Source organism: Capsicum annuum, chromosome 4, assembly GCF_002878395.1.
Source record: "Capsicum annuum cultivar UCD-10X-F1 chromosome 4, UCD10Xv1.1, whole genome shotgun sequence".
Classification (NCBI taxonomy): domain Eukaryota; kingdom Viridiplantae; phylum Streptophyta; class Magnoliopsida; order Solanales; family Solanaceae; genus Capsicum; species Capsicum annuum.
The window spans coordinates 198,379,865-198,400,369 of NC_061114.1; the positions used below are offsets into that span (position 1 = coordinate 198,379,865).

The 20,505-nt window shown below is 36.7% G+C and overlaps 2 protein-coding genes across 3 annotated transcripts; both read right to left on the reverse strand.

The window, feature by feature from the left end:
* Nucleotides 1–1,528: 1,528 nt before the first annotated feature.
* On the reverse strand, nucleotides 1,529–20,120 carry LOC124897695. Its single transcript, XM_047410915.1, has 2 exons — nucleotides 18,992–20,120; nucleotides 1,529–2,181 (listed from the first exon to the last, which is right to left on the reverse strand). The coding sequence occupies exons 1-2, from the start codon at nucleotides 19,438–19,440 to the stop codon at nucleotides 2,157–2,159; spliced, it is 474 nt and encodes a 157-aa protein (XP_047266871.1). The 5' UTR covers nucleotides 19,441–20,120; the 3' UTR covers nucleotides 1,529–2,156.
* On the reverse strand, nucleotides 3,724–5,535 carry LOC107867599. Of its 2 annotated transcripts, none has more exons than XM_047410913.1 (2): nucleotides 5,208–5,535; nucleotides 3,724–4,763 (listed from the first exon to the last, which is right to left on the reverse strand). In XM_047410913.1, the coding sequence occupies exons 1-2, from the start codon at nucleotides 5,385–5,387 to the stop codon at nucleotides 4,263–4,265; spliced, it is 681 nt and encodes a 226-aa protein (XP_047266869.1). In that variant the 5' UTR covers nucleotides 5,388–5,535; the 3' UTR covers nucleotides 3,724–4,262. The 2 variants fall into 2 exon arrangements, with proteins under 2 accessions (XP_047266869.1, XP_047266870.1); XM_047410914.1 differs by having other exon boundaries at nucleotides 3,724–4,673; nucleotides 5,208–5,533.
* Nucleotides 20,121–20,505: the final 385 nt, after the last annotated feature.

The following is a 20,505-nucleotide window of genomic DNA, read 5'->3' on the forward strand; positions in this document are numbered from 1 at the left end:
TTTAGGGAAAAAAATTCTATTATCAGTTTTACTTTATCCATAAATTATCACATGTTTTTTAGGCTACTAACCTTACTTAATGGATCGGTTATCGTTCAGGTGATTTGAGTATGGGTAGATCTACCTCAGTGTTTTAAAAGAGAGTTTTGAAACTCGCTTTATTGGGCTTAATTTTGTGAGGCTTACACCTTAAGAATCCAATTGTGTTGCATATTCTTAACATTTCTTCTAAAAATATTTAGTCTAATTTTTTACATCTCCACTAATTATTGATCTTCATATTATTGTCATACGTCTCAAAATTACCATATTTTATTATTGTCATATACCTCAAAATAGTCACTGCTTGAAAGTAAATTGTCATATCTTATTATCTCAAAATTATTGTGAGAGTTCTAATAAAATTTATTGATTATTTTTTAATAGGAAGGTAAATTTCATACTATGATAATAATACATCTTACAAAAAAATGAATTTTTTCTTATTTGAAAGTGCAAATATTAGAATTAGATTTGGATCTCATAGTAACTTTTGTATAATTTCTTTATTTATACTTACAAATTTATATTAGATTTTTTATTTTCTATGAGTTTATTTAATATATTTTTTAATGGTTTTAAACTATTAATTTATTATTTATAATTTTTATTTTATAATACTAATTTATTATATTAAAATTTTACAACTTAAAGATCTAGGGGTTTACGGTCCATCGCCTCGAGATTTATGCCTCGCTCCGTCTTATGTAAAACGCTCGGCCTTACGCTTCAACCTTTTAAAACACCAATTCAACTTTCTTTAAAAGGGTGTTAATTGACATACATTTTCTCAAAAATTACATTGGGTAAGTCTACCCAAGAATGTCTCAAAGATATTGAATGCCAGGAAACTGGTTATGGAGACACTAAAACTGCAAGGACACATGCTGGACAGGTTGATGCAACTGCAGAAAGGAGAGAAATTCAGCATCAAGAAGCTGTACTTATTGCAGATACTTGAGCACCCTAAAGTAATGTGGAAGAAGTTGATTCTACAACCTCGCATGCAGCCTAGTCACAAATTCAACTAGTGGTTAGCTCTACAACAAAGATTGGCAACTGTGGAGAGACTACTGAAGATTGGCATACAAGTCCCTAAGACCTGTGTATTCTGTGATGCAGCAGATGAACTATTTGACCATTTCTTCTTTTGAGTGTAGCATCACTGAGGGCAGCTGGAGAAGACTGTTTACTTGGCTTGGAAAAGTTAGAACAATTGGAAGCTGTAATACAGAGGTGCAATGGCTGATGACAGGACTGAAGCATGAAGCAGGGTTCAAAGAAATAGTAGTAGCAGTTTTCAGCATCATGATCTACTCCCACTGGACAGCCAGGAACACATTCAGATTTCAGAAGGGAACTTATTCTAGTGATAAAACATGTAGAGATCTACATATACATACTAAAGGAAACTTTGTAATTAAATGGCACAAACACTTGCAGAACCTCAATAATTATCCTTGATGTACACATAGATAGCCAGAAGTGTAGTGTATGTATGTGAGTAGAATTAGGAGGTGAGAGGTGATTGGTCAGCAATCACCTAGGTTTGTAATGAACAATTTTGGTGAAATAAAATCTCCGCTTACCAAAAAAAAAATTTACATTGTACTACATTTATATGCAGATTTCTGTTAATTTTTGTGTCCCACCAGCAATAAATATCAGGTAACTCAGGTTCTCAACCCAGGTAACTCAGGTTCTCAACCCAGTTCATTGACCGCTAAGCGACACCCTTGGGTGTCTTTCACCTCTTAAGCTTTTCTTTTTCAAAAAATAGAACAAAATCAAGTTCCTAACATATTTCAATATGACCATTGCAACAACTCAGACTCACAAAACTCCCCCTCCTCCCAAACACGATGAGAATAGGTAATATCACAACGTTCAAATAGGATTACAATGAAACAGTACTACTGATTGAAAACAGCCAGAGACATCCTAAGGAGGAAGGGGATGAGAGGAAAAAATCAACTCAATGTACCAGTATCCTGCCTTTTGTTATAAAAAAGAAATAAGTCAACTTTCTAGAGGAAAACTTCGCATGTTTGCTCCTCCTCACTTCATAGCAGTAGCATTAGGTTGAGAACTCTTGTCCCATTGTGGCTGCCAAGGTTTCATCCATGCCAGTGCGCGTTATCACTGCCAAGTTAATGGACAACTTAGCTTATAATTAGGTGATTTAATTTAGAATAGGATATCAACTTACCTTCGAGTTTGGTTAGTACATGCTATGTTGTTCCAAGAATTGGTTTTCAGGAAAGACGTGAAATTATTGCTTGCAATTACCAAAAAAGAAAAGATACACCAAGTAAAACCACCAAAAATGAGAAAGAGCAGAGCAAAAAAATGCTAGGTGATTTCTTCCATATGCTTAAGCCTTGGTGCAGAGGGAATTGTGCTAGTGAGAAGTAACTTGCACCTGAAGAAATAATCTAGGTTCATGTAAGCTTGTCCGGACACTACTACAACAACAAACCCAGTGTATTCCCACCTAGTGGGGTCGGGGGGTAAGATGTACGCAGTCCATACCTCTACCTCTAAAGAAGTAGAAAGGCTGTTTCCGATAGACCCCCGGCTCAAGGCACGAGATACCACACAAACACATAGTAAAGCACAGCACAATATTACATAACATAAATACGGCACCCATAAGTAATATAAAACAGAGAAAAACACACAGATTCGTAATAAAACATGGAACACGGCATCATAACGGGCATAAAACCCCCACCAAGTAATTCCCTACACTAGCCACTCAAACTGGCCCTAGTCCTCTGCCCTAATTCGCGTCCTCCAGACCTTCCTATCTAGGGTACTACTGTCCGGACACTACTGTTATACAAAAAAAAAAAAAAAGATAATGACGTTGTTCCTGATTCTTATCTCCATTCTGGAAAGAGACATACCTCGAACCAATCAGGCCGATTATCCTAACTTGGAATTAAACTTGTACAAATTCTAACAAGGAAGAAGAATTTCCCGAAGAGGAATCAGACATCCTCCTGTCATCCATCAGAGATAAAATAGACCCAACAACAACAGCACACCCTTTACGATCCTACACGTGGAGTCTGGGAAGGGTGGGGTACATGCAGAACTCACCCCGGTAGAGAAAACAGACCCCTGAATCATATAACCAATGCCGCAGCAGGAAAATATTTGGTTGTCTTCTGGAACAAATAGCTGGTAACTGCCAAAGGGAATCATTTATCAACAAGATCAGTTGAATCCGAACAGCTGATGGAAAGCTTGATTTTGCATATAGCTCACAGCAGTTTACTTGCAAGTATGAGGAAGGTCTTTCAATAAACTATGCCCCAACTCCATAAGTGATTTTTGGCAACACCAACCGTGTTTTTCAGAATACAAACTGAACAAAAAAAAAAGAAGCAAAAACCTATTGAACTACAACTTATAATTTCAGAAAGATCTCAGCACTCTTAGTACCAAAAGTGATACGATAAAAACCAAGGAACACAAGAAAAGGCTCAAAACAGTCCACTCAATATGGAGAACCCGAGAGCTCCCCTTGGACAAGTTTCGGTCAACAACAAGGATCACAAGAATGACAAGATTACGAGGTGTTCAACACCTTATTAGCAGCGAACAACCAAACTAACAATGAGATTAACAAGATGACAACACAATCAGAGAATAACAACAAGAAGACAGAACAAGATACAATAACAAGAACAACCAACGGTTTCACTAGAACAACACAAACTAGTACATGATATGTAAAGATAGGAAGTGAGACATACACTATTACAAGGTTAAGAACCCAAAGATGTATTAAATCTAAGGACCCCCAAGACTTACAATAGCAACACCACACTCTTACGAGACACAAGAGGGATTCCACCGCTCAAGTACCAATGTTTCCAAGCAATACACAATCAGAAGTGAATCCACACTTGTTCATGTCCTAGTTTTGGCCTAGAGACCCACTCTCTCAAGAGATGTGTTCTTTCAACAATATTCAATAACTAATGAACTAAAACCCTATCATGTTCTATTCATAGACTTATTACAATTAATAGATAAATGACAAAAGTACCCCTTAGTGTTAAATGACAAAATGGCGCCCATGGAGTGCAAAAATAGGGGCGGCTTTGGAGCCCTTTTCACACTTCAACTCGTTCACTCCGTAGTTTGCATTCAACACACTAAAAACGTCCATCTTCATGATCGTGCCCGTATCAAAAAGTAAACAAAATCTACTAAGGAGCCACATTTATCTTGAGTGGTTCATATAAATCAGGTATCTGATCCTTGTAGGGCAACACAAAATACTCCATGAACTTTGTTTCTGCTAACACTAGAACAGTATAAAAACTCCACATTCTCCTCTCAAGCTTCCTTTCGTCCAAACTTTTCAAGACTTGCATTCGAGGTATTACTCGTTTTTCCAGACTGTAGGCCAAAATAGCAGGATGAGAAGCCAAGAAAGCAGGTACAAAACCAAGCTCCTTCATGAAAAGATTCAGTTTTTCCTGAATTCTAACTTCCGAGATACCAATACAATGAGGCAACTTGCGGAACATCTCGAGTACATCATCATCAGACCATCCAAAACTCTTGAAAATTTCAATCTTTCTATCCAACTTGTACTTCGTTTGCGCGGATAACACCTGAAATGCATGATGAAACATAGAGGAGTCACGCGGAACTCGAAAATCATTCTCCACTCTATGCAACAAATCTTTAATCCTCTGAGTCTTCTGTGTAAGAAAATTACGATGTATAAGCACAAATTTTCGTATCTTGTCATCAGTAAAACCAAAGTTTCTCAACAAGAGTAAATTAGTCTCCATGGTGTGATGAGGACCAAACGAAAGCAACCAAGGAGCTCTCTTTATAGCCTTAATTACATCATCATCACTACCCAAAATTCTCCTAAGGCAATCAATGGTAGGTCTCAAATGAGTATCTAAACCTCTATCAACGATTACTGAATCTCTAGCAATTACATTGACAAGGTCCGACCCGGATAACCCGAGATCCATGAGGCACTGGAATTTGGGTTTTAGGGTTTTGGAAACATTACGGATAAGCAATTTGGGGGATCTAGATACAATAGTTTTAATCTGGGTGTTGTCGAAACCAGTTTGTTTGAAGAAATCGATGACTAAATTAGGATTGTTTAAGGATTTCAATGAAGTTACCTTGGAGGAAGCAGTGGTTGCTTCTTGTTTGGAGAAACCGAGAGAATCAACAAGATAGTTAACCAAGGAATGGGAAGAGGTTGATGATGAGTAGAGTCTACATTGAGATGTAAAACAGTAAGAGGGAAAGGCATTGGAGTAAAATATGGAAGTATGAGTGCCTCTGAATTTGATGAACATATTGTTTAGCGTTGCAAGAAGAGCAGCCAAAACTGCAATCAAGAGTGCGGATATAAATGGGAAATCTTCTCCCTAGTCTTGTTTGTGTGGTAATATTTGACTGAATATTGAGATTATTGAAACTTATTCCACAAAATGAGTGATTACTTGTCTAATTTTAAATCATTTCATTACAAATAAACTGATTGTTTTAGAGCTAGTTTGTTATAAAATATAAAAGTGTATATATATATATATATATTTAGGACAAATTAAAAAAAATATCACCTAAATTGAAATGAATTAAGAAAAAAAATCTACTGAAAAATTTTAGAGCTATTATTTTCTATTGAAGATCTTTTACCATTTTGAAGTTTTAACTCCTTTCAACTAAAAAGAGAATGAGATCGATAGTTTGCAAGTCGAAAGAGTCTACATATAGATAACTCAGTAGGAGTTAGGCTATGAATTTCGAATTTAAATCGAAAATGATGTTACCCTTGGTTGAACGTTTGTAAAGAAGAATAGATCGCACTTTATTTGAATATTATAAAGATAAAGTTGGAAAACAAGTTTACCGTACGATTCTTGAGGAATTTTAGAATCAACTCAGAGTTGGATTTGAAAATTTATTAACAATATATTGATTTAAAAAAAAAAGAAATCTTATTCCAGAAAAACTGAATAATATCACGGTCAAACAGCTCCTAATGTTAGAAAACACTTTTTATTAGTTAAGATATTAAAAGAATTTAGTAAATTATTCTGACATATTGCCACTTTTGGGATAGAAAACCAACCGAAAACATCAAAAGATATAGTACAACGGATGAGACTACTCCATCGAAACAAAAAAGAAATTTGTTTTATCATTTAGACGAAAATATATATATATATATATATATATATATATATATATATATTTATTTTTAGTTTTTATTTTTTTTAAAAAAAAAGAATGGGTTAGTGAGCTCCTATAAAGCTTCATATGAGAAACCATTCACTTCCTCACATTGCTAATACTTGGGACCTCCTTGCACTGAAGTAACCAAAATAGTATTGCAATTACAGTAACAATTAGAAGAAACTACAGACATGTTTAATGGGAGGTCGCAATAGTTAGGATGAACGCAAACTAGTAATGACACAATAGAGAAATACTGCCCATGTAACACCGTACTGGCAACACGATTGAGTCATTGGCATCTAAATTTAGCTAACATGCGTCGTAACCAAGATAGTGACCAAGACCCCATACACTTTCAACCTTATGACTCAACCACCCAACTCGTAACCAAACCCTACGACTCGTAAGGTCTAGTCAAAGGCAAAACATAACTCAAATGGGTTAGACACTAGACGACCTTAGATTTTACCTCACGACTCGGCACAATAGGAGTGGCAATTCAATATCTGCTTTGCAACACTGAGAAGAAAAACAAGTGCATAAACTTCAATATTGAATAACAAGTCAATTAGGAATTGGGAAAAAGATGGTTGAATGAAATTGCTTTCATTCATCTCATACCATATTCCATCTACTAACCATCTCAAACTAAGTCTTTAGTAGAAATAATATACAAGGGAACCAACCAACCAACATAATATGAATGAATGATGGTCCTAGAACACTATAACCCATAATGTTATTTTAGTTGAATGCTTGTTGCCTTTATCTGGAAAACATTTAACCAATGGAAATCGAATTTAGGACAGAAATGGCTTTGGCAGCCCTGGCTATTTTTCGAAGTACCAATTGAAAAAGAAGAAAACCAAGAATATATTGGACTAAAATATGTAACTTTACATTACTGGCATACAAAAAATATTTGTGATGTTTTCCCTGATTCTAATCTACATTCCAGAGAGACATACATCAAAGCAATCAGGTTGTGATACTCCAAACTCAAACTAAACTTGTCAAACCACTAGCTACCAAGACTAAATTAAGAGTTCTACATACATTACATAGTAAGCAGGACTATATCATTTCAAGGACTAGAAAGTACGCAACAACAAAAAATGTTTTAACTTGCACATTTTAAGATAAGAGAAAGTCTAAGTTCTTAGGTAAAGGGCATACCAGTGGACTAAGCAACACTAAGCTACCGCTATGTGCAGGATCTAGAGAAGGGCCGGACAACATAGGGTCATATGCAGGCAGGCTTGCCTTTCATTTTTGCAAGAGGCTACTTCAGCGCTTGAACCGTGATATGTTATACACAACTACTTTCTCATACAACCGCGAAGAAACTTATAATTGAATTTCACAAATTGTTCATTGATTATATGTATGTATAACAATCAGTCAAACTCAAGAAAACCGTTGAATATCATGTGAAAATGTACAACTACATATCCCACCTAATCCCACAAGTGGAGTCCGAAAAAGGTGGTGTGTGCACATATACGTATCCATTAAAATGTGCACATTTTACCTTATGTGAAAATGTGTTTCCATTAATCTCTAGATGCCATATATGTATCCTTTAGTATTGCGGATATAAATTGCAGCAAAGCTATTAAACAGTCGAAGCGAATGAGAGAGTAAGATATAAATTTTCTGCACCAAATAGCACAAAAAGTTTTTGTTTTTTTGGACAATGGAAATAGCACAAAAAGATGCTTTTACACTAATACAAAAGAAAAACAAAAAATATATGATGTTTTCACTGATTCTAATCTCCATACCAGTGAGACATACATCAAAGCAATCGGGTTGTGACTCTCCAAATTCAAATTAAACTTGTCCAACCATTAACTACCAAGACCAAATAAGAGCTTGCATACATTACAGAATAAGTAGGACTAACTCATATCAAGGACTAGAAAGTATGCAATAACAAAAATGTTTTAACTTCACATTTAAGATAAGACAAAGACTAAGCTCTAAGGTAAAGGGCATCCTAGTGCACTAAGATATCGCTATGCTTGGGGTTAGCGAAGGGCCGCGTGACATTGGGTCCTGTGTAGGCAGCCTTGCCTTGCATTTTTGCAAGAGGTTATTTCCACGCTTGACCTGTCATATCTGGTTTCTGGTCACTCAATGACAACTTTTACCATTGTACCTCTTAGATGTTAATCAGTGGTAAAAGGCAGGGCTTACAGAACTAACCTGCCATCAAGTCCTTTTAATGGATAAGTTAGCAAACAACTCATGCAAAATGTTGTAGGAACAAATTCTAACAAGGTAGAAGAATTACCCACAGAGAAATTCACATCTTCCTAAATCGGAGAGAAAACAAACCCAACAACAACATACCCAGTATGATCCCAAAGTAAGGTGTGGAAAAGATAAGGCAGAGAAGAGGAGTGTGGAGGCTCGGTCCAGGATTAAATGGGGTAGCTTGACGTTGGCTAGTGCTTTGGAGATGGGGGAGAAGTTGAAGAGTAGGGGGGCTTGGGAGAGTAGAGGGGATGTGGATAGTATGTGGGAGTCGACTGCCAGTTGCATTAGGGAGACCGCTAGAGAGGTGTTGGGTGTCTCGAGAGGTCGATCAGGTAAGCATTGAGGGGATTGGTGGTGGAACGAAGAGGTTAAGAAGAAGGTGGAGTCTAAGAAGATGGCCTATGACAAGTTGGTTTAGAGCAAGGATGATGAGGAGAGGCAGACGAATAAGGAGAAGTATAAGGTAGCTAGACGAGAGGCTAAGCTAGCGGTTACGATGGTTAAGACTACAACTTTTGAGAGTTTGTATGCGGCTTTAGAGGAGAAAGGCGGGGATAAAAAATTGTATAGGCTTGCCAAGGACAGGGAGCGGAGGGCTCGTGATCTTGACCAAGTGAAGTGCATCAAGGGAGAGGATGATACAGTGTTGGTTGAGGATGTCCTCATTAAAAAGAGGTGGTAGTCCTATTTTCATAAACTCTTGAACAACGAGGGGAACAAAGATTTCGTGTTGGGGGATTTGGAGAAGTCTGAGGAGTGTCGCGATTATGGTCATTATATGCGTATTGAGGTTGAGGAGGTTAAGGGGGCTATTCGCAAGATGCGTCGGGGTAGGACAACGGGGCCAAATGAGATTCCAGTGGATTTTTGGAAGAGCACTGGCGGGGCAGGTTTGGAGTGGTTGACAAGGTTGTTTAACATCATTTTTAAGGCGACGAAGATGCCTAAAGCTTGGAGGTGGAGTACGATGATTCCTTTGTATAAGACAATGATTCCTTTGTATAAGAACAAGGGAGATATCCAGAGTTGCAACAGCTATAGAGGTATTAAGTTGTTGAGTCATACTATGAAGGTTTGGGAATGGGTGGTTGAGTTGAGATTGAGAAAGATTGTCACTATCTTTGAGAATTAGTTCGATTTCATGCCAGGTCGCTCGACTACTGAGGCCATTCACCTTGTAAGGAAATTAGTGGAGCAATTTTGGGAGAGGAAGAAAGACTCGCATATGGTGTTTATTGATCTTGAGAAGGCTTATGACAGAGTGCTTAGGGAGATTTTGTGGAGGTGCTTGGAGACTAGAAGGGTGCCGGTGGCGTACGTTAGGTCGATTCAGGACATGTATGATGGCGCGAAGACTCGTGTGAGGACGGTAGGTGGATATTCGGAGCACTTTTCAATTTTGATAGGGTTGCACTAGGGATTGACTCTTAGCCCTTTTTTATTTGCCTTGGTGATGGATATGTTGACGCGACGTATTCAAGGGGGTGCCTTGGTATATGTTATTTGCTGATGATGTGGTATTGATTGATGAGACTCGTGGAGGAGTTAATGATAAGTTGGAGGTTTGGAGACAGACCCTTGAGTCTAAAGGATTTTGATTGAGCAGGACCAAGATGGAGTACCTAGAGTGTAAGTTTAGTGATGTGTCGCAGGAGGATGATGTGGTTGTGAAGCTGGAATCTTAGGACATTCAAAAAAGGAAGAGTTTCAAGTATCTGGAGTCAATGATTCAAGGCAATGGTGAGATTGATGAGGATGTCACGCATCGTATTGGGGCATGGTGGTTGAAATGGAGGCTCTCTTCGGGAGTTTTATGTGATAAAAAGGTTCCTCCGAAGCTTAAAGGTAAGTTCTACAGAGTGGCAGTCCGACCGGCTATGTTGTATGGAGCGGAGTGTTGGCCAGTTAAAAAATCCCACATCCACAAGTTAAAGGTGGCGGAGATGAGGATGTTGCGATGAATGTGTGGTCATACCAGGAAAGATAGGGTGAGGGAATGAAATTATCCGGGAAAAGGTGGGAGTGACTTCGGTTGAGGACAAGATGCGAGAAGTGAGGTTATGTTGGTTTGGACACGTGATGCGGAGGGGTTCTGATGTTCCAGTGCGGAGGTGTGAGACACTGACTATGGATGATTTTAGGTGGGGTAGAGGTAGACCGAAGAAATATTAGAGGGAGGTGATTATGCATGATATGGAGCAATTACAGCTTACGGAGGACATGACCCTTGATAGGAAGGTGTGGAGGATGTGGATTAGGGTAGAGGGTTAAGGGGTGGGAGTGTGTCGGTAACAGTAGGGGAGTATTCTTTATGTGTGTCTGTAGTTTCTTGTTCGTGGTGTTGAGTGTTGTCTATGATTTCGGATTTATAGTTTTAGTATTATCCTGTGGCTCTAGTATTATCTTGTGGCTATCGTTGTTAGTTTATATATGTTTATGTTTTGTATTTGTTATATTATTATTGGTTCTAAGTCGGGGGTCTATTGGAAACAGCTTTTCTACTTCACCAGAGGTAGTGGTATGGACTGCGTACACTCTACCCTCCCCAAACCCCACTAGGTGGGAATACACTGAGTATGTTGTTGTTGTATCATATTACCAATGCCGTAGCAGAAAAAAAAATTGGTTGTCTCCTGGGATAAAATTGTTGGTAACTGCAAAATCTGAACAGTTCCAAACGGAAAGCTGGATTTTGCCTAAAGCTCGCAGCAATTCAGACTTGTAAATATGTGGATGATCTTTCAATAAACTATGTCCCAACTCCATAAATGATTTTCGGCAACATTGACCTTGTTTTTCAGTATACAAACATATTGAAGTACAAATGATTATTTAAGAAAGATCTCACCACTCTTGGTGCCAAAAGTAAATAAAATCTACCAAGGCGGCACAGTTTTCTGGAGTGTTTTATACAAATCAGATATCTGATCCTTGTAGGGCAGCACAAAATAATCTATGAACTTTGTTTTTGATAATCTGAGAACAGTAAAATATAATGAGCCAACATTCTCCTCGCAAGCTTCCTTTCATCCAAAATTTTCAAGACTTGCATCCGAGGTACCACCCTTTTTTCCAGACTAAAGATCAACATTGAAGGCCGAGAAGCCACGTAAGCACCCCAGGTTCACAACCAAGTTCATTCATAAAAAGATTCAGTTTTTCCTGAATTCTAACTTCTAAGAGACCAACACACTGAGGCAGCTTCATGATTGGAGAATCCTAAAGAATCAACCAGGTACTTGACCATGAAATGGGTGTGGGCAGGGGTAGAGATTGATAACAGAAGAGCAATTGAGATCTGAAACTATAGAAAGAGAGGAGGCCACCAAAGGCATTGCATTGGTGCATAAAGCTACAGCTTTGCCTCTGAACCTGATGAACATATCTATGAACGAACATTACAAAATTTTTGCTGGTTGCCTCTGAAATACTAACTTGACTGGAATTTTTGTATAACCAATACAACGCAAATTTCATATAATATTTGATACATTTGACAATTATCCAAACTATCATTGTATTTGATGATTAAATCTAGAGTTATCCCTATTAATTTCTCATTCTCCATGGCTCAAACTCAAGATCCATAATCGTTGAAAAAGTTATCGTAATTCCTTTCAACTAAAATAGATTGAGGATTGCAACTTAAAGAGTTGGCATGTTCTTTTTAAGACAAGTAACAATTAAAAGAGTTCACACATCAATTTACTTATGTAATCCCAAGTATTGAATCATTTAAAAGTTTTCTAGAAATACCATTCATATGTGGATAAGCTAATATTATAGATTACTTTTTTTCAACGTTTAAACATTATAGGATAAGAAATTATTAAAAATAAATTAATAATTTGACTGTGCCATTTTTTAGACGGAAATTTCTTTTTTATTTTGGAAAAATAAATAGAATGAGAAAAACTAGCCAAATAGGGATTTAATTTCACACGTCTAAAATCTAAATTAGAGCTGATTCGTGAGTTCCTAGTTAACCGAAAAAAAAGCTTTCTGAAATAATCCACTATTAATTGAGTGACGATGTGAGTAATCTAACTTAATTTTTTCAAGGGACATAGCTATATTGCCAATTATTGGGACCTAGTAAACATTCCCTCACAACAAACTAACTTGCTAAACCTAGTTAAACACATTACTTTCCAATTATACCATTCTTCAATCCTTGGTGTTAACCGGTGAAGTTGTCATGTGACCAGGAAGGTCACAAGTTCAAGTCGTGAAACAATCTTTTGCCGAAATGGCTGCATACAATAGATCGAAGAAAAACCGTGTGTCTTGTATGACTTGAAATTCATAAGTAATTAACCCAATCAACACACCTTTTTCGAATAGGTGTGTCTGTTCTGAACAGATATTTATTCCCAAATAACACATCTTTTCCAAACAATTATGTTTGCACCTGTTAGTGGCTATAAGTATTCAGAGGCTTCGCCTCATTTCAACTACTGAAAAAAAACAAAATTCCTTAAAAAATAAAAGCAGACTAATTTTTCTTTCATCTTCTAGGCAGTTTTACTTCAAAGAAATAATAGTAAGTGTGATTTACTTAGTTTGTTGTGTTCGCTGAAATTCTGCAATTTCTATTGCCAGTATTGCAAAATAGTGTTTTATTCTATCCTGGGAGGAATTAATCCAAACCTTGGGAAATTGTGAGGGGATTAAATTCTTTAAGAAAACAGTTTTTGTGGGATTAGAACTTCATTTTTCCTACCAGTTATCTGTTATGTATTTTTTGCAGAAATAACAATTTCAAGTGATAAAATTGTTAAAACAGAACATTGACAAAGAAAACAAAGTTGTTGCCTTCATTGCATTTGCCGATTTCGAAACCGGTTGGAATTAGAATTTTAGAGCCAAATAATGTTATTGTAGAAGATTCATGGAATAAAGTGTTAACTTTAGTCCCTGCGGGAGAGATATCGCAATACAAATCCTAGTGAGAAAGGGACTGAAGCATCTGAAACTGATAACATTATTCAATCAAGTAATGTAGTTACTGGAAATATACAAAATTGTTGTTCAACTGTAAACAAAAATAATTTACAGTTGGAAAAGAGATGGTTGATAGTTTCAGCTCGAAAATATGTTGGAATAAGAATTAGTGAAGCTTTAAATTCAGTAGCAATATGCCCCTTCGCCAATCAATATGCCTCTTACCCTATTTCAGCTTCCTAAAAGTGCCTTTTTGTTCTGTCAGGAGGAGAAAGGAACGAAGATTGTGTGAGAACAGGGAGAAAAAGAACAGTCTGTGGGAATGTTAGAATCTGTTATATATGGACAGACAATTAGCAGAGTGACGTTTTTGATCAGCTTTGGGAAACTTAAAAAGGATGAGGTTAAGTGAAATATTATAAGGATGTAGTGGAAGTTGGGGGTGAAACAAGAGGGATGATTTTGATCAAATTCTCAATATTCCTCACTCAAACTATCTTTCACAACAACATCAATAACGATGGCATCTCACTTCAAAACAAGTTAGGGATTTGTAAGAGTTGACCAATTTTATGTCGATTGTAGTCTTACCGCAATTCTCCTCCTTTACCAGACCTAGGACTTACAATACGAGCAAACTCACGCAGGGAGGTACAGGTACAACTTTCACAAAGCACTAAAACCTAAACAAGAAGAGGGAGATGAAAGTGGCACAGACGGATAGGATATGTGATTGACAGAGAACAGAGAGACATAATAGGTGTAGGGTAACAGCTTGAAGCTTAGCATATCACAAACAACTTCTGTCACGCCCAAGCCGAGGCCCTGGACATGACACGCACCCGATATTATTTCTAGCACGAGCGAACGTTCTATCATAACACATGACAATACAGCCAACATGAAAGAATATAACTGAAACAACATGAGATTGAAATAATATTTCTTAAAGAAAAAATATTTTCATCAAGGTTTATTAACACCACTTAATATCATACATTACTAATAGTCATGATAAAGACTAGAAATTAAAAAGGTTGTTTGACAACTACACCAGTCTGTGAAGCCTCTAATAAGTACCAATACTGAAAGGAAAGAAAATATAAGAAAGTCATCATATCTCGTCCAGCCTCCTGGTAGGAAAGAGGCTGCTCACCAGTGGCAGAAGATAGAGATCTTAATGGGTTCCTGACCACAGAACATCATGAAACGATGTAGCGCCAAAGACGATCAAAACCAATTTAGGAGGGTAGTTGATACAAGTGCGACTATGAAGATCAACTTGCGTACAAGTGCAGCAAAAGATCATCCTAGGAAGTGCAATGTTGAGACGTGAGAAGGATCAAAGACACACCTAAGCCGCCCTATTTGCTCATTTGTTATACTAGAGGGGCGCCCCCTTTTCATTAAGGGTCTTTTGGGCATTTCATCTTTTATGTAATAAGGAGACTATATATAGTTTAGTAGTAGGGATTTTCATTACTTAGTTGATTATTATTGTAAGTCTTGATATTTGAAACACCAAAATCCTCTCTCTACTTGAGGCAAACCAAAACTTGCAACTAGGATGGCCAAGGGTGGAATCTCTTGTGATTGCTTGTTTTTGAGAAACCTTGGCGCTTGAGTGGTGGATCCGCTCTTCTGTCATCGTAAGAGTTAGGTGATCATGTGTGGAGGTGTTAGAGGTCTTAGAGTTTAATGTACTCTTTGGTTACTAGGATTTACACCACCTTTGTCTAACTATCTATCCCTTTACTTTTGTTGTCATCTTGTAGTAGTTGTGTCTTGTCCTCTTGTAATCGTTGGTTGTTGTTATTGTAAGCTTGTTGTTCATCACATAAATGCAGTGTTGTTGTTGTTTTGGTGTGGTTATACACATTATTATCTCACCATTGTTGAAGCATTCTCGGATTTTCTTTTCATTCTTGTGTTGTCATTCTTTTTCTTTTCATTCTTGTGTTGTCATTCTTGGCCGAGACTTGGTTCCTTGGGCTCTCGGTTTGTGGCGTCTTGTGACGTTTTGGGGGTTGTTTTTGTGTCTTCTTGGGGTTGTAAGGTATCAGTAGTACATCAAGAGGTTAGAAATGACAATAAAATTCAAATGTAAGTGAAGACAACTGGAAAGGAACAGAAGTATAAACTAAATTTATAATTTACCATGTAAGATAGATTTAATTCCTTTGATTATTTGTGGGAGAAAGTAGTGAACCGTCATAAACCACCATGTGAGCGCATGGAGTCTGATCTCGGCCCGATCAGCTACGCCGTCCCACACCTTACCGGCGTAGGACGTGACATGACATAATTTGCTAGCAAGTATCCATGGTTAGCCCCTTTTCGGTACACATTAAAAAAAGTCATTCGACTTGCGGAATAATCTCTATCCTATGTCGGCAAACATAGTTTTGGGCATTTGTCATTGTAACCTATGTCGTCACGGTCAGCTAACTAACTCCCTTATGCTCATGACGTTATCTTATTTATCTGATTAGTTCTTGATCAAAATGTTTGCCTTGTTAGGCTCATATTCATAGTTTAGCCAATTTAGGCTCATGTTCAAATATTTGCCATTTTAGATCACTGGTCATGAATTTGTCCTTTAGGACTCATGCTTGGAAAATCAACCTCTTTGGGATCATACCTCATGATTGATTGTAGTTATTAAGCATTTTTTTGGGAGTGTCATGAATAGTAAAGTGATGTAACATTATAACAATATATCATGTCACAGCTTCCACCGCACTTAATGAACAAATTTAAGTGTTATAGTTGAGGTTCGGAGTTCATATCTAAAAGTTAGAGTTCCCATTTACAATGTCTTATCAAAATTAATTAAACTCTTGTATCTTCCAGAGTAAGAAGAACTCCAAGAGGTTTATGTTAAAGATTACAAAATAAATGTACCACTTGATTGTATATTCTGTCGCATCGGAATTGAATCTTTTGATCATTAGTTCTTTCTTCTTTCTTTTTGCTCTGTTATGTTACAAAGGATACGTGGAGAAGAATATTGACTAGGTTGGCAAGACAAACTTTAATGGACATGCTTTTGGCTAAGAATAAATCCGGCAGAGGTGCAATCAATATTCAGGTTGTTCATTTCCATTGTGACAAAAGTCTGCCAAGAAATTGAAGTTCATGTTTATAGAGACGGAGAAGGGGCTAAATGGTAGGCTGCCTTGCACAACTTAGATGGAGTACCTTGAAGAGGATGATGCTCTTACTTACTGTGTAATGTATTTATTTAAGACATAATACATAAATATGACTCTAAACTTGACACCTAATTATAACATTGATCTAAAACTTTGACAGTATATAAATAGGACCATTAACTATTCAAAACCTGAAAAAATAAACACCCCAATCCTATGTGGCAAAACGTGTATTGTACACGTAAAACGGTGCATGTCCGAGTTGGTATTGAAGGAATTTTTTTCAGCTTTTGTATAATTAAAGGGCCTATTTGTGTATCGACAAAGTTAAAGGTCATACTTATAATGTGTTTTTTTTATTAGGTGGCACCACATGAGTGGATTAGTAATCCACGTCAGAGCAAGTGTGGTACACGCGTATAGTTGCAAAATTGGAGTGTCTTTTTGTTCAGGTTTTGTATAGTTAAAGAGTCTACTTATGCACTATCAAAGTTTAAGGTCAATGTTATAATTTGGTGTCAAGTTTAGGGTCATATTTATGTATTATGTCTTTATTTAATAATAGAGCAGGATAGATTGGAATTAGTGATGTAACAGTATAAGTTTTGTAGACCGAAGTCGCAGCAACAGAACAAGTAGTCTCCGCACATTCTTGTTTTGTAATTATGCGCTTGGAAAAGTAAGGAAGCATATTTCAACTACAAGGCTGGGCGCACTGGTGTATCAAATACGACTACTAGAAATTGGACAGTGTAACCAAAACCACGTTATAGACGGAGATACAATCTCAAAACAAATACAAAATGAAGTCAAAGAAAGAGTAGATACGCTTAGAAGTTTGAAAAGGACTTGGAGATGTCGTCTTTGATCAACAGATTATGTAATTAGTTCTCTTTGTTGAGGCCTCACTTCTTTTAAAGAATGGGGTGCTCTCTATGTATAATCACTTTACGTTGCAATTGAAATCTTTCACAGTTATTAACTGAAATCTTTCACAGTTATTAACAAAAAGATTTATGATTCTCAAATCCAATCACAAGAGACATTAGAATTCACGAAATTCCGAAAAGAACATGAAATGGAGAGTTATCTGTACATATCCCAACAGCTCACCTAAACCATTTAATTTCATTGATAAGATTGTAGAAATTCCTTTAAACCTAAATAGTTTGAAAGTAATTTGAATTGGAGAACAATAAAACATCCACAAATATGAGCAAAAAATGGTTCTACATACCTCTAAACGTTGAAAGAACTTGATATCGGAAGAAAGGATTTAGACTTGCTTTCTTGAAACAATTCTCTCGAGATTGTTGAGAGCAGCGCGTTAGAAGTGGAAGAAGATATTTAGTCGTGTAAAAACTAAAGGAGAACAGGGAGTTTTTAACCTGTGAAACTGAGAAACAGAAGACTTTTTCTTCTTCCTTTTTTATGTGAAACTGATAGAGGGAGGGGAGCTTTTAATGTGTGAAAGTGAGGAAGACAGAGAGATTTGAAACTGATGTAAACTAAGGGACTTCTACCTGCTGAAATAACATCTGGCTGAGGAAAAAAAACAAATGTTTGGATACTGATGAATAGAAAAGGTTCAAGTCACTCGGGGTTAAGGTAAAAATGAAAGGACGAAATTGCCCTGGGAGTTACCTGGCAAGTTACTTAGTGCGAGATGTTACAACTTCTCTGCACCTTGATCAATCGATATATTAAGCAAAACGCATTCACAAACTTCAACTTGTGTAACACATTAGTTACTTAGGCTCTAATGAAGCTTCCACAGAACAGATAATAAAGGGACCAAGCAGCTCAGCCTTGGCACAATCTGAACTAAAAGACCAACTCAAGAGGTGAGTAAACAGTAACTACACCAAGTAGCTAACAGTATTGGTGTAAAATTCTGCAAAAGAGCCATTGTGATCGATTGAAGTAGAAATAAATTAATTGCTCATGAACCCCGGTAAGTTCAGGCATTAAATGGACATCTACGATTTACGTTTGGTCCGCAAGAGTAAATATTTTAACCATAGCATTTCTAAAGTGGATAACCAGCAACAAGTGAGCTAACAGTACCGTTGATATGATAGCTCAAAGAGAAAAGGCAATCTGATTAAACAAAATCACCTTTCTGTAGGTGAAAAACTAAGCTCTGCACATGCACATCTACCAACAGAATGAACAAATTGAAAAACTTCTATTTTGCTATTCTCTTGATGTACAAACCATACAAGTCAGGCAGTTCAGCTTTGACAAGCAACACATATTTATCCAAAAACTTTGATTCGGACCATGTCGTAACAGTGTAAAACCCATGCCTACTCTTTATCAGAATTTTTCCATTGATGAGTTTCCACATTTCATACCTGGGTATTAGCCTCTTCTCCAAGCTGTAAGTTAAAAGTGAAGGGTGAGAAGCGACGTAAGTAGACTTGTATCTGACTTCTTTCATCAAAAATGTCAATGAAGTTTGACTCCGTGCCTCCGATAGGGCTACATAGTAACGTAGTTTTTGCAAGATGTTGAGAATATCGGTGTCAGACCACCCAAAACTCTTGAAGATTCCATATTTCTTGTCTACAGTCTCTTGACTCAAGCCAACAAGCACATTAACGATGTGGAGAAACTGTGACGAATTAGGAGAAACGCCAACTTCATTTTCCACCCTATGCAGCATTTCATCAAGCTTCTTGGTACTAGTGTTAAGAATGTTGGGATTTCTAAGCACAATATTTATGATCTTATCATTTGAACATCCAGAGGATTGCAATAAATTGAGATTGGCTTCCAGAGTTGCATGATTATTGAAACTCATCAACCAAGCACGTTTCTTTATAACCTTAACCACATTTTCATCACTACCCAATATATTTTTAAGACGATTTCTATGAGGTTTTATACAGGTATCTAATCCATTCTCAAAAAATTTGTAATCTCTTAAAATGACTTTGACTAAATCGGAACGGGATAACCCGAGTTGAGAAAGAGAGTGTAATTTGGGCTTAAGGTTCTTTTCAACATCATAGAATAGGACTTTAAAGTACTTGGAAACCAAGATTTTGATGTGGGTGTCTTTAAAACCAGTCTGTTTGAAGAAATGGAGGGCTAGGGTATTTATAGGGTAACGCACCTTAGCAGAGGCAGAGAGAACTTCTTGATTGGAGAATCCAAGAGAGTTGATGAGGTAATTGATTAACAACAAATGGGTGGGGGTCGGGGCAGCAGTTGAGTATCGAAAGAGAAAGCCATTACTCTCAATTTTGAATAATAGAGCTCAAACTTTGACAAGCATCCTTGCCTCCTGTTGCAGGAAGCCAGAATTGGCAGGGACTCCGGGTCTCCAAATAGCTACTGTAGTACTCCGCTCACTCCCCAACAATTTTATGCGCAAAATAGTAAGTATCCTTATGATAGTTGTGACAAGGGAGTTTGCTCGGTGAGTACAATTCTTAGTTCCAATCTGAAGTTGGGAGAACAAAGGTGTAGCTCCAATACTAACTAGTGTTGTTGGGTCCGATTAATATTTATATTTGTAAATTTTTTTGCTATTTTTACTTTTTGTCTATTTTATATCATTGTATTAATTAACGATATAGTTCGATTATTTTTTAATATTTTTAAAATATTAAATTATATATTTATTTTAATCTTTTTATCCTATTTTTTTTAAATTTGTTTTAAATAAAATGTCTCTTTTCTTTTTTGGGTTAGTTTCAATTTTTTACGTGACATATTTAAGACAACAATATCAAGAAATATTTTGATCCTTTCTACATATTTTTAGTTTAAGACCATAAAATTCAATTATTCATTATTTTTTCTTTAAATTTGTGCTAAGTCAAATCAAATAAATAAATTAAAACTGAGGAAATAAAAGTTT